Raw genomic sequence first — 16,157 nt, 5'->3', positions numbered from 1 at the left:
ATTAATCAGTACGATTAGAGACACCTGATCAATTATTTATCGTCCGAAAATAATGTTGACTGACAGGAGAACGCGATGGAATAAAAGAAAATAAAAATTTTATTACTTCACGTAAGGAAAGAAAAATAAATAAATAAATAAAACAGCTTACGGTAAATGACATTACCGTCAGTACTTAAAAATTCTATGTAGAACTGACGAACGGGATTAATGTAAACGACGTTATAATTTTCTATACAATATTAATGATAAATAACAAAAGTATATTATAATTATCATACGAATAAAATAAATTCTATATCTTACAATTCTTTGAAAGCTTCATTGCTATGATTTATAAGCATTTGTCCAATGTAAAAATTAATATATATAGTAAATATAGATCCAACTATTGCGGCGATGTATTCAATTAATTTGTTTGTATTATGCAATACCGTAGATAATTGAAACATCTAAAAAGAGAAAGAAAAAGTACGAGAAGGAACAGCCACATTGTAATAATTCATGAAAATGAAAAATAAATCTTCAGCCTGTAAATTCGATCAATGATAAATCATAAAAAATCGTAAAAAATATTTATATTAATATACTATCACCAAAATATTAAAAAAAAAGAAACCAAAAAAAAGAAAAATTGTTCAAGCAAAATCAAAAGTACTTCATCGGAAGTACTACTACTACTACAAAAAAAAAAAAAAAAAAAAAAAAAACTACTTAACAATTTCTCGCTTATTGTTCGCATTTATTACTCACAAAAATGAAATCAAATATAATGAGGATCATCGCGAAGAAAATTGCGCATAGGTAAATCATCTTGGTACAATTATTTATCAAATCAACGTACCTTGAAAGGAAGAGAAAAAAATTTATTAAAATGAATTAGTACGAACGTAAGAAAAAAATAATTATTCCGAACTAACTCCGTAACTCTTGAATAACGTTTTATTATTTCGACTATCCAATCGAATTCGTCCCGTGGTGTAATATTACAACACGTCATCTCTATGTAATCCTGATTATTTTTAAATGGTTTACGTATCGTCAATCTGCAATCAGTAGAATATTTTATATTGTTAAAAAGAAAAGAAAAAAAAAAGAATTCATGAATCATATTCATTCATCGAGCTATTATTCATTCATTAGAATATTTCAAACAACAACGTACATTATTAAACTAAGTTGTACACACGCGTGTTGTACGAATATCAAATACGATGAATAACATATACAGGCTAATATTAATATAATGAATATAGCAATTATTTGATAAATTAACAAACTATAATAGGATGGTCCTGGATTAACAATATTATTAACAGGTAAGGGTAATGTTAAATGAATATCATCCAATAATCCAAAAATATGGAGGATAACATTGAAAACACTTGGAATCGTTATTGACATAACATAGAGATTACAAATACCTGTAACAATATTACAATATGTAATAATTCTGTTCAATATAATTTTTTTTTTTTTTTTTTTTTAATTATTTGCTTGTACTTACCAACGATAATCGTAATATATAATTTACTTTCTTTCATATATCTGTCCATAATTTCGAATTGATCATCTTCGCGTAATTGCTCGTAATCGAATTTAAGATGGGCGAAGATCATTTTAATCTATATAAAATCGAATAAATTTCTTCTACGTAATTAAATGTTCCATGTTAATGAAAAACTATAAGATCAGATGTTAGAAAAATGAATGATACGAACTGTTGCAAAACAAAAGTATATTGTACTGTAAGTAGAGACAACCGAGAAAGCACCTAATATTTTCTCCAGCAAATCAGCAGTCAATAACGATTTAATGTCCGACGTGAAAAGTTGATAAAACTGTAAAATCGTTAAACATACTTTTCTTTTCTTTTCTACGAATCCAATCCACCCAATCAAACGTTTATATAATCGATTTGAAAATAATTCGATTGCACGATACAATTGCAATGTATTTATTCCCATTTATTGTGTGCATCATGATATCTCCGTATCTCCGCGTGCATTTGTTTAAAAAATATATCTACCATAACGTTAACGAAATAACTATGTATATAACAACGATAATAATCATTGATACACGTTAACAAATTTTTATTAATGATTGAGAAGAAAATACAAAAAGAAAAAAAACAAAAACAAAAAAAAAAAAAAGGAAAAAAAAAACTTTTACCTGGTGCAAGATCATCGGTAAAACGTAAACAGTTATCGCAGAAAATATAAAGAAAGCCTGAATCGATGTTTGATGAGGACGTAAACCTATTATTAATTGTACCAATCGATTTGAAAGAAGAAAATGGTGTTCGTAGTAACTTAGACCTCTCAAAGACATTGTGAGGACTTTTAATTTGAACTGTAGCGAAGTAAACGACTAACATCCCTTCTTTTTCCTATTACGCTTTCGCTATTTCATTAAGTATTCTAATTGGTCATTTATTATAGGCAAGTCTCGAAGGTAATGGTAAAAAAAAAAAAAAAAGAGAGACATAAAAAAGGTGACATAAGATAATAATATTCGCCGATTGCCATAATATTCAATATAATAGAGAGGGGAAAAAATTCAATAGGGAAAAGAATATTAAAATGTTTCTTTATCGTTAGAAAAGTAATAGTATCGTACACACATCCGTGAGATACTCTGAAATTCATTATAAATGTAGAAACAGATGGTTGTTTCCAACAATTAGAAAAAGGGGGACTTTAACATAGTAAAAGTTTGTTTTTGTGCAAGACATGCGCAGTAGGATGTATTGATTGCAATCATTAATCGTCAGTTATAGTCTGACCGTCGCATAGGATGGTTCTTTAAGAAATAAGCTTCTTAAGAATAATAGCTGTCAGAGGTAATATTTTACTATTAGTGATGTGTATATTTGTATATATATATATATATATATATATATATAAATAAATATTTCTTCGAATTTTATGTTATACTGATATATGTTATACATGTATATATTTATATATTTTTCATATTTATATATTATACTTATACATATATTTATATATACTATATATATATATATATGTATATGTATATATGTATATACATACATATATATAATATTAGGAAAGAGAGAGGGAAAGAGAGAAAGAGAAAGAAAAAAAAAATTAAATCAATCAACGAATCGAATGATCGGTGAATATTAAGTGAAAAATAAACAATATATTGGTTATACAATATAAATTTTATTTCACTATTTACCACTACTATCATATTTGATACAAGTGAATATTTTGTATTCCTCTAAAAAAAAAAAAAGAAAAACGACATCCTCGACGGAGAATAATTGATACACAGTATTTTCATTTTCGTTTAGATTCTTTAGGTTTGCAACATGTTGTAATATATCGTGGCGAAGGAAAATGCTTTTTGTAATAACTGAAATAACGGATGTTCTATTTTTTTTTCCTTTTTCTCCTTTTTTTTTTTTTTTTCTTTTCAATGTAAAAAAATATTTTAATAAGCTTCTAAAAGATAATGTTACTCACCCCTGCATAAACTACGTGAGATGCTACAAATACACCACCGATTGAAAGCTCGATCGGTTTGATGCTTCGAGTTAATAAGAATAATAGCAACTTTTGAGTTCTTATTGAAAGATTGTAGAATGGAATATTACATCTGAAAGAGAGAAATATTTAATTTGTTTTGTTTTTTTATGAAATATATTATAGAAATTATTTATTAGAACATTTATTTGAATTAATTAAATCAAGTTTCGTATTGAACTATATATGTATATATGTATGTATATATGTATGTATGTATATACGTATGTGTGTATAATAGTCTCACAATTCTTCAAAAGCGTCATTGCTGTGATTAATAAGTAATTGACCAACGTAAAAACTAATATATGAAATAAATAGAAACACGGCCATATAAGCGAAGCCTTCTATCATTTCTCTTACATTTAGCAATACGCTAAATATTTGAAACATCTAAAAGGAAATTAAATGAAATAATCAGATATTTATTTCTTTAAAAGAAAAGGAAGAAGAAAGAAAAAAAGATTTTTCAACAAAAGAGTTAATAATATAATAAATCATAGAATAATATTAATAATTATATCGTATCTATTACAAGGATATAACTTACGTATAGGAAATTAAAAATGATCAATAGGAGCGCAACAAAAATTGCAATTAAGTAAATCGTCTTGTAAAATCTATTTATCGCATCAACGAACCTTCAACAGAGAAGAAAATATTTAATTATGATAATATGTAACAATTTGATATATATATATATATATTTGCTAATGCATAATTTTAATGCATAATAATTTATTTATTTATTTTATTTATTTCTTTTTTCTTTTCTCCTTAAAACATCACGAAGATGTAGCTTTTATTATGTATAGATATTATATTAAAAACAGTATGAATAAATGAATACGTATATGATCGCGAAATTCGAATATTATGAAAAATTAATTCGATTAATAATAATAATTAAAAAAAAGAAAAAAAAATAAAGAGAGAAAGAAAGAAAAAAATCATTTCGAAGTTACTTCGTGATTCTCGTATGAAACTTTATTATATCGATCATCCAATCGCATTCCTCTTGAGGTGTTATATTAAACCGAGTGTTTTGCATGTCTCCCTTATTGCTCTTAAATGGTCGACGTATTTTCCATCTAAAATAAACACGCATAACGAAAATAATATCCAAAACATATAATATAAACATTAATTATTAATATTAATAATTATTAATACAATAATTAATAATAATATATAATATATAATAATATAATGAATATATATATATTAATATATTAACTATATAATTATTAATATAATAATTATTAATGCAATAACTATTAATAATTATTAATGATCGTACGATATCTATATTCCGATAAAATAACTACAATTAATTTTTATTAACAATATCGACAAGATCAAATAGTATATTGTACAAAATAAATATACGTACATCATAACACTGAATTGACTGCATACGTGTTGTATTAATACCCAATAAGATGAATAACACATACTACCTATTGTTATTATAGCAAAACTTCCAAATATTTGATAAATAAGCAAAATATAATATGACAATCCTGCTTGTAAAACGTTATTGATTGAAAATGGTAATATTAAACGAATATCATCCGATGTTCCAAAAATGTACCAAACGACCCTTATGATACTTGGACATGTTATGAAAATAAGATTAAGATAAAATAAAACTGTAAAAACAACAACAACAAATTTTGTAATGTCACGTTTATAAAAACGTTCAAATTACTTTCGTTTTAACGTACCTATGAGAACGTAAACGTATAATTTCGTTCGATTCGTGTACTTTTCGATTATTTTGAATTCCTCCTCGTCCGTCACTGACTCGTAATCGAATTTTATATGATCAAACATTAATTTCATCTGAAATATGTAACTTTTCTTTGTGTAATTCGATGTCTCGTAAAAAGAAAAGATTACAAAGATAATTAAATAAAATCAATATAGTGAAAAAAGCAAACAATACGAACCATTGTTAAATTAATGGAAATCTTATAATAACAATAGAGAAAATACAAAGCTGGTATCATTGACTCGAATACTTTCATAACCAATTGCAGCTTCGTGTCAAAGATGTAAAGCTGATAAAACTAAAATCGTAAATTGTTGCTAAAATCGGACGTAATAATTTCTTATCCGTTTATTTATTTATTTTTTCTTTTTTCTTATTTTTTTTTTAATTGAGCAGTAAAGAAATAAATAAATAAACAGATTGGAATAACGATAAGCAGTAAGTTTTTACTGAAAATTATGAAAATAATTATTTTATTTTATACACTTGATACATCATTTAATTCTACTCGATACTCTATAATGTCTTTTACTTACTAATTATTGATAAAACAATTAGTGGTAAAAAAATAATTTGTTAAACATTATTTCTTAACAGCTATTAACATAATTAATCGACAGAAACTATTTGTATAGCGATTGCCTAAGAAAACTGATATTAATATTGATTCGTTCTTAGAAAATAAATTTCATCTTTAACAATAAACGTCACGAGTATCTAATATTAATTCGCATTAAAACATTTACTTAATAAAATAAGAAAAAGTGAAATTTTAATCGACACAATTTAATCCGACATATTTAATCGACATAAAATAAAACTATTCACGTATGTAATATTTAAAAGAAAAAAAAATAAGAACGAAGTATAGTAATATATTACATGCATACACAAACACATATATTATAATCGCATAATGAAAGACGATCACGTATGTATTTAAAAGTTTACCTGATGCAATACAATTGGTAATACGTAAACAATTGTAGCACAAACCAAAAATAATTGCTCATTCCAGGTTTGATCAGGACGTGTTCGTATTAAAAATTGAAATACTCGACTTGAAAAAAGAAAGTGCTGTTCGTAATACGTTACTCCTCTCAAAGACATTTTGAAGTGTCTCAAGTTTATGGGAAAAGAAATGACCAACAAATCCGACTTTTTTCTTTCATTGCGCATTCTAATTGCACCTCATTGTCATTGGTATAAACTTTTTAAAAATACTTACGTAGAAATAACACCATAATGATACGTATCTATTGATCGTAACGATGAAACATTCCTTTCCCTTTTACTATTACAATAACAAATATTCCGAGATACCATAGAATCTATTTTCTAATTATGAAAATAGGTGCTTCTTATTAATAATTAAATAAAGGCATTAAATGCTGTCACTCGAATTTCAAACTTTGAGAGACATGCGCAAAAGAATCGATCGATCGCGAAGCTATCGTCAGTCGACGTTTGACCTTCGTAAGAGACACTTGCTGTAGAAGGAGCAACGTTTGTCATAATAAATAGTATAGTGATTTTCGTAAACTTCGACAATGTAACTTGTTATATATTGCTTATATATATATATATATATAAAAAAACGAAGTTGTGTGAATATTGAAAAAAAAGTGGCTGTCTTTTATCGTGGAGAGAGAAAGAGAGAGAAAATATTGAATGAATCAATGAAACGAATGATCGGTTAGTTTCAGTGAAAAATGGAGAATATATTGATTATGCATTATACAGTTTGTTGTTTACTATTACTAACATACTACCATATTTTTCTTAGAAGAAAGGCCATCTTGGATAGAAAATAATTGATATTATATTTTACTTTTCATTAAGGTAATTTAGGTTTGTAAAATACTATAGTATACCATAGCAACAGAAAATGCTTTTTGTATTAGCTGAAATAATAAATGTTTCTTTTTACATATACATATATATATATATATATTGTAATATATATATATATTTATATATATATATATGTAAAAAGAATATTTGAATAGCATTATAAAAAATATCACGCTGCTCACCGCAGCAAACACTGTGTGTGAAGCTACAAATACATCACCGATTGAAAGCTCGACCGGTTTAATGCATCTCATTAACAAGAACAATAGCATTTTTTGAGTTTTTATCGAAAGATTGTAAAATGGAATGTTACATCTGCAAAAAAGAAATTTTTTTTTTGTTTAAAAAACATTATTATAAATATATATATATATAATTCATATATCAATTAAATTGAATTTTTCATTCAAATATAAGTGTATGTGTATATGTGATATATGTCAAACATTCACACACACACACACATATATATATATATATCAATCGTACAATGCGTCGAAAGTATCATTGCTATGATTAATAAGCAATTGTCCAACGTAAAAAGTAATATATATAACAGATAGAGATCCAACTATAGAAATGCAGCAATTGATTGTATCGCTTATATTTCCCAATACCGCAAATAAGTTAAACAACTAAAACGGGATTATCAGATATTAATAAAAAAAATAATGTTCGTTCAAAAAATTCCAAATATAATACTTCATAAATTATATAAAATATATAGTTATTTTGCAACTATTTCGAAGAAATAACTTACATATAGCAAATTAAATAGAACGATTAGCAGCGAAATAAAGATTGCAAGAAGGTAAGTCCATTTAGAAATACCGTTTAATAAATTAATGTACCTTTAACAAATAAGAAAAAATTTATTAATTTTTTTATTATAACATAAACGTTCCTTCTAATTTAATTCTTTTTATAAGAAAATAGTTGAAGATATGAGAATTAGAAGAAAATTTATTACATGCTTCAAGAATTTTTTAATAATATATTCATATTTCATATGTTTTTCATATATATTTTTCTTTTTTAAGAAAATTTGCAAAAGGATATTTTCAAATGTTTGAAAAAAGAATTTATTAAAATATTATTTATATTTATTAAAATTTATTAAAATAGTTTAATGATAATTCTACAACTGTAACAAATGAACAGATTAATTCAATGTTTACATCAAAATTTTTCATATTACACGCATTGAAAGTGTAGAAAAATTACAACATTTGATTTAAAAATCGTAGGAATTGTCAATAAGAAGAAATTGTTTAAAAACGAGATATGCAACGATAATAATAAATTTCAATATTAGTGTTATTACTGCGATAAACTAAATATTAAAAAAAAAAAAAATTAATTAGACTGAAAATTATTTCAGACTTACTTCGTAACTCTTATGTGACACTTGATTATATCCATTATCCAATTATATTCTTCCTGAAATGTTCTATGCAGCCAAACATTGTTTATATGTATATGATCACCCTCAAATGGTTGATGTATTTTTAATCTGGAAGAAAATGTAAAATAATGTAAAATAACATATTCACAATCTTTTATATTTACATAAAAAAGAAAAAAAAAAGAAAAAAGAAAGAAAAAACTAATATTCCTGATTAAAAATTCTAACAGCATTTATTACACTCAATTTTTAAAAATAAAAATTTATTGACTGAATATTATTTAAGTTAAAAACAAATATATTTACAAAATACATTTACGAATTAAACACTTACATTATAATACTAAATTGACCACATGCGTGCTGTATAGATACCCAATACAATGAAGCAAAAGTTACAATTATTGTCAGTATGATAATGATTATCATAATTTGATAAATAAACAAGTTATAATATAACCAGCCTGCATATAATACGCTATTAATAGAAAATGGTAATGTTAAATGAATATCGTCCGATGTTCCAAAATTATACATGAAAACCTTTAAAATACTTGAACCGATTATCGAAAGAAAATATAAGTTGACCACAACTGTAACACAATGGAAGATAATGAATAATTATATACATCGTATCTTAATGTAATTGTTTCAGTCAATTTTATTAGGTTTACCAATGAGAAGAGACGCATACAATTTGCTTTCCTTCGTGTACTTTTCCATAATTTTTAATTCGTTCTCGTTCTTTGCAAGTTGGTAATCAAGTTTAGCATGGACAAACAATAATTTAATCTAAGAGAATCAAAACAATTTCTTAGGTAGGTAAATATTTCTTGAGAAAAAGAAATAATTACAGCGAGAACAATGATACGTACCTCTGTTAATCTAATGTAAAGGATATAATAACAATAAAGAAAATGTACAGAAGGAATTATATTCACTAATATTTTTATAATCGATAACAGATTCACATCTAACGTGTAGACCTGATAAAACTACAATTGTGGAATGTTTATAAAATCTGACGTATAAACGAACGAGTTTTTTTTTTTTCTCCTTAAATAAATAGACACAAAAGTATAGTGAAAATTTTTACTGAAAATAATGACATTCGTTGTACAACGTATCCCTAAATTATTTAATTGGGGACTCATATATTCTGATGATTCCTTTTTTGTTACAAAAATTTTGTAATAAAAAAATTATAATATATATATATATTCACTATTATGATAAAAATAACAATCGCGTATATATATAAGACAGATACTTTTACCTGATGCAATATCATTGGTAATACGAAAATTGATATCGCACAAAGCAACACAAGTTGCTCATTAGGGTTTTGATCAGGACGTATACGTATTAGAAATTGAAATAATCGATTTGAAAAAAGAAAATGCTCTTCGAAGCGTGTTAATCCTTTCAAAGACATTCTCAAGTATCACTTGTTTACTTCAGTGAAGATAATGACCAACTGTACGCTTCCTTTTCATTCTGTATTCTAATGTCCCTCTTTATTGAAATCGATATAACGTTGTGTTAAATATTCAAAGAGAAAAAAGTATCGTAACCTATAGTACGTAACGTTAAAACATTACAACCCATTTTTACAATTATACCAAACACTTCGAGATAGATTATATCTATTTTCCATAAACGTGAAAACAGGTGATTGTTCTTAAGGATTAAAAGAAGGGTGTTATTCCTCAGACATGCGCAGAAAAATCGATCGATTGCAATCTCATTGTCAGTCGACGTTCGACCACCGTAATGAACACTTGTTCGTAGCACGTGTCGATGTAAACAGTATATATTCGAAACCATAACTCGTCATACCTTGTATATCATGTCCAAAAAAAAGTTGTGCGAATATACAGTGATATGTGTGTGTGGTTTTCTTTTTTTTTTTTTTTTTTGGAAAAGTGAACCAATAGATGAATAAAATATGGAAATAATTAAAAGAAGTATGTATTTATGACCATCATTAAATTTGATACAAGTGAGTACATTGTATTTGTAATAAAAAAAAAAAAAAGAAAATAAATAAAATGAAAACAATGAAACAAAAAAGAAACAAGAAAGATGAAAAAAAAAGAAAAAGAAATAAAGATGAAAGAAAAAACAAGAGAAAAAAAAGAAAAGAGAAATGACAATTACTTACGAAAGTAAAATAAAAAATGAACAATTATAATATGTACAATTTGTTGAAAAACAAATCATAAATTGTTTAATCATAAATCGTTTAAAAGAACTATACTTTCTCGTCTTTATTGTCAGATCAAGAACAACTTGATAAAATTGAACATTCGCAGAAATTATCTAAAATATTAATGGCAAATATTAATTATAAGAGTATCTGAAAAAATTAATAAAAAATCTCATGTTCGCGGTATAATAATAAACACTTGTTAGACGAACGTTTAACGAACGACGAACTATATTTATCGCAAAAAGAAAAAATAAATATATTAAATATAACACAAGTTTTCAACAACTCTGTCATTGTCTTATTAAATACAAAAGTGAATGCATACACATTTTATATACGAATTTTATACATTTTACGTATCAAACTAATTAATATTACACACTTTATATATGAAATTGATTATATCTATTACATATATTACTAATCATAAATCTCTTTTATGATGAATATAATATTGCTTCGAGTTATTGAATAGTACGACATACCATAGCAAAGGAAAAGGCTTTTTGTATCAACTAAAATATTAAACTGATCATTAAAATGATTTATTTATTTATCGACAATTTGTTTACCTTAGCAAAAATTTCGTGTGACGAAACGAATAATCCACCGATCGAAAGCATGCATGGCTTCATGCTTCTTACTATCATGAATAATAAGAGCTTTTGAGTTTCTATAGAGCACATATAGAATGGAACTTGAGTTCTGCACAAAAAAAAAAAAGAAAAGAAAAGAAAAGAAAGAAAGAAAGAAAAAAGAAAGAAAAAGAAAAAGAAAAACGAGAAAAAAATTACTTTCTCTCTTCATAAAAAATAATTAACAGTTTTCAAACGTTAAATTAGATTTGATGAGCTTAAGCTTATTATTAATAATCATTTCGATCGCAATATAATTATTCCGCAAAAATAAATAATTCAATATATTTGTCAATTGTTCATACTAATTTACTGATTTTACTGAAACTTCGAAACATCTTACAATTCCTCGAAAACTGCATTGCTGTAATTCAAGAGTTTTTGGCCAATGTAAAAATTAATATATATTGCAAATATTGATCCGGTAATATAAATGCTGAACTCGATTATTTTCATTACATTTTGCAATGCTATAGATAATTGAAATATCTAAAAATAAATATCATTTAATAAATCATAAAGATCATAAATATCGTAATACTTCATACTGATATTGAAACTAATATTGAAATTTACTTAAATAATATTAAAAATTATTGAATAAGGTGTAATCTATTAGGATAATTAAAAAAAAAAAAAAAAAAAAAAAAGAAAGAAAGAAAAAAAGAGAAAGAAAAATCATCGTAGATTCTAATTTCTCATTACAATATCAGATTATATATATATATATGTGTGTGTGTGTGTATGTGTGTTTTAATAGTTGTATTACTTACATAAAGGAGATCAATTACCATGATTATCATCGACAAGAAAACGGCAATTAAATACATTATGTTGAGACTATTGTTTATCAAATCAACATACCTTAAAAAAATAATAAATTATTTATAATAAATTTTAATATAGAAATCTAAAGAAAGATGAGAAGTTTATTTCGAACTAACTCCGTGACCTTTTTATAACGCATTATAATATCTATTATCCAATTGAATTCTTCCCAAGATATTTTTCTAGAAATAGTATTTCGTATATAGTTTTGATCATTTATAAATAGTTTCTGCATTTTCGATCTGCAATGAACAAACTTGTACGATTACATTCAAATGCATATCTTGATGACGTTTAGAGAGAGAAAAAAAAAAGGAAAGAAAAAAAGAACAAAGAAATAAATAACAATTTTTTAAAAAATTAACCTACATACATTATAATTTTAAATTGACAACATGCGTGTTGTATTATTACCAAATACGTTATAAAAGACACACAGCCTATTGTCAATATAATATAAAATGATAACATTTGGTAAATAAGCAAACAATAATATAACCAGCCAGCATTTCGGACATTATTAACGAAAAGAGGTAATGTTAATTGATCATCCTTCAATATACCAAAAAGATATAGAATAACATTTAAAATACACGAAAATGTTATTGAAATAACATAGAAGCTGAACAATACTGCAACAATGTGAAAATCCAAATAATTATGATATTTTATTAATTATTGTACGCATTAATATTTTATCATAATTACCAATGATGGTATATGCGTAAAATTTTGTTTGTTTCCCATACTTTTCAATAATCTTCAATTCGTCCTTATCGACAGATTGTTCGCAATCCAATTTAAAACGATATAAAAGACACTTCATCTGAATAATGTAATAAATTTTCATTAGGTAGTTATCGTTCATATATTTTTACAAAAAGACATCTTCATAAAAATAAAGCCAATGGAATAAAAAAAGAAAAAAAAGAAAAAAAAGAAAAAGAAAAATGATACCAACTGTTGCGCTGTGATAGAAATTGTTACTGAAAGCCACAGACATAATAAGACCCGCTATTATTTTTCGCAGCTCTACGATAGTCCTATACAAGATAAAATCCATTGTGAAGAACTGGTACAACTACATCGAAAAAAGGAGAAAGAGAAAAACAGAAAAGATGATTGATTATATATAAAGATTATTACGAAAACAATGCGACCTTACATTAAAAATATTCAAAAACAAATATTTGTTACATCCAATCCCCGTGTTAATACATTTAAAAGAAATAATTAACACGATTGTTATAACATTGATAGTAATAACGATCGAAGTTAATAATCATGTGTACAAATATTTGTAGAAAAAAGAAAGAAAAAAAAAAAAAAAAGAAAAAGAAAAAGAAATAGCCGATCACCTGATAAATAAATCCAGGAATCAAGCAAACAGTTATAATATAATATGCGAACAATTGATGGTTTGAATTTTTATCGGAAGATAGTCCCAATAATAAACGAACCAAACGATTAGAAAAAAAGAAGTGCTGATCGAAGAAGTTTACACCTCTCGTAGTCATAGTGAACTAACGTAAGTTGTTCGCGATGTAATAATCGATATACCTATTCCCCTCTACTTCTTATCGCTGGTATTTTATTATTAATTCTAATTTCATACATTAGAACCAGTAATACGAGATAAGTCAAAAGGTCGATGTCATGACAATGGAACTATAATAATTTGTTCTATAAAAAGCTACATAAAAATGTTTCCCCTTTTTATATTATCGTATAGTACACGATATACTTTCCAATGCGACTAGTTGCTTGCACGTGTAGAAACAGGTGGTTGTTCCCAATAATTAAATTAGGGGAGATTTACCTTCTGCTAATATTTTCGTAGACATGCGCAGAAGGATCTATTTACTGCAACCTTCGTCAGTCGTTCTTCGACCATGGTCTAGGAAACTTGCTTAAGAAACAACTAATCAATCGTTACAACAGTTAACGATGAATGCATGATTTTATCAACGATACAATCCGTCAAACGTTATATAATTATTAAAACAAGTTCAGTGACAATATACAACAAGCATATCTATGAAAAATGATTATTGAACAATTATCCAGGTAATTTATTACGATTATAAAAATTAACAAACAAAATAAGTCTATTAACGTCATACGTAATATAAAGTTTAATCATTGATACCGTCTCATCAATATACCTATATTTTATTTTATTTAGAATTAATTCGAACTTCTATATAAACCTACAAATAAAATTAAATAATGTCTATCAATGACTATAGCTTTGTTATTATGCAATTAAAGCTTGCAATTATTGAACGCTATAGTACACCATAGCAAAAGAAAGTGCTTTTCGCATTAACTAAAATAACAAATTTCGCCGTTAACATAATTCACTTAACTTAATAATTATTTTTAATACACTTGAGTATAATTTATTGCCACTTACCCCAGCGAATACTTCATGTGACGCCACGAACATACCACCAATCGAAAGCATGCATGGCTTACCGCTTCTGGTTATCATAAATAATAACAATTTTTGAACTTTTATAGATAGCATATAAAATGGTATTTTACACCTGCAAAGGGAATATATTATTTTTTATATAAGATTATCAACAGTTATCGTTATCAAGCATTACATTATTATGCCTTATAAATTAGCTTTACGAATTCGTTCTATTTTGTGTAATTATCGTGCTGGTGAAACGAAATATTGTTACATCTTACATTTCTTCGAAAACTGCGTTACTCTGATTCGCAAGTTTTTGTCCAACGTAAAAATTAAGGTACAAGATCAATAGAGATCCAACAATGATAATACTGTATTCTATTGTGTCTCTTGCACTTTGCAATGTTTCTAATAATTGAAATATCTAAAAGCGATCCATGTAATAAATTAAAATTTTTTAATAATCTCTCGGCTATTAAAGTTCAACATAAACATAAAAATAAATAGGATAATGGCTAATAAATAATATCGGAATGATTAATAAAAAAAAAAAAAAAAAAACAATGATCTTTTATAATATATAAAAAATAAATGATAAATTCGATCTTATCATTTTTATTTCTGATCAATAAGGCAAAACGATTTAAACTTACATAAATAAAATCGAAGATGATGAAGATCAGCGAGAAGAACATTGCAATTAAGTAATTTATTTTGGAAAAATAGTTTATTAAATCAACATACCTAAGAAAGGAAAAGAAAAAGGAATTATAATGAAATAAAAAAATATATATATATATATATATATATATATAAATGAAAAATTATTTCGCCCTAACTCCGTGACGTTTTTATAAGAATTTATAATGTCGACTATCCAATCGAATTCCTCGCAAGATCTTTCGAAAAACAAAACATTTTGCATATGTTTTGAATTGTTTTTAAATGGTCGACGTATTTTCCACCTGTAATCAATACGAGTCGTACGTAAAATTATCTTACTTTCGTGATAATATTATACCACCAAAAACAAATGTACGTATTTAATTAATCACGTACATTATTATACTGAATTGACAACAAGCATGTTGTACGAACACCAAATACAACGAATAAAATAAACAACCTATTGATATTAAAACGAAACTCATTATTGTTTGATAAATGAACAAACTGTAAAATAATAGTCCTGCATGTGTAACATTATTAATTGGTAGGGGTAACAATAATTGACCATCTTCCAAAATATCAAAATTATACAGAAGAACGCTTAAAATGCATGGAAATGTTACTGAAATAATATAGAGATTGAAGAAAACTGTAAACAAAAAATAAAAAAAATAAAAAAAATAAAATGATTAAACATATGAGAGTCAATATAAATGTAATATCGTATTTATAGATATTCGTATTTATAGATAAATATTTTCATGATTACCCACGACAACATACACATATAATTTAGTTTCT

General features: G+C 25.5%; 2 protein-coding genes and 1 long non-coding RNA gene across 3 annotated transcripts; all 3 read right to left on the bottom strand.

Annotated features, from left to right (window-relative positions):
• Window positions 1-835: 835 nt before the first annotated feature.
• LOC122633952 lies at window positions 836-1,952 on the bottom strand. Its single transcript, XM_043822448.1, has 3 exons — window positions 1,508-1,952; window positions 1,166-1,424; window positions 836-1,046 (listed from the first exon to the last, which is right to left on the bottom strand). Exons 1-3 carry the CDS (start codon window positions 1,617-1,619, stop codon window positions 836-838), a joined length of 582 nt encoding a protein of 193 aa, XP_043678383.1. The 5' UTR covers window positions 1,620-1,952.
• A 1,313-nt stretch (window positions 1,953-3,265) lies between these two features.
• On the bottom strand, window positions 3,266-15,380 carry LOC122633814. The gene is made up of 6 exons (XM_043822203.1): window positions 15,341-15,380; window positions 14,966-15,111; window positions 14,682-14,814; window positions 8,573-8,698; window positions 3,498-3,630; window positions 3,266-3,387 (listed from the first exon to the last, which is right to left on the bottom strand). The coding sequence occupies exons 3-6, from the start codon at window positions 14,696-14,698 to the stop codon at window positions 3,331-3,333; spliced, it is 333 nt and encodes a 110-aa protein (XP_043678138.1). The 5' UTR covers window positions 14,699-14,814; window positions 14,966-15,111; window positions 15,341-15,380; the 3' UTR covers window positions 3,266-3,330.
• On the bottom strand, window positions 12,247-13,105 carry LOC122633815. Its single transcript, XR_006328198.1, has 3 exons — window positions 12,974-13,105; window positions 12,639-12,897; window positions 12,247-12,507 (listed from the first exon to the last, which is right to left on the bottom strand). It is a non-coding gene; the product is annotated as an uncharacterized LOC122633815 (long non-coding RNA).
• Window positions 15,381-16,157: the final 777 nt, after the last annotated feature.

The sequence above is a fragment of the Vespula pensylvanica genome, chromosome 13 (assembly GCF_014466175.1).
Source record: "Vespula pensylvanica isolate Volc-1 chromosome 13, ASM1446617v1, whole genome shotgun sequence".
In the NCBI taxonomy this organism is placed as follows: Eukaryota; Metazoa; Arthropoda; class Insecta; order Hymenoptera; family Vespidae; genus Vespula; species Vespula pensylvanica.
Note: the sequence above shows the minus strand (reverse complement) of the source record. Positions and strands in the feature narration are given on the sequence as shown.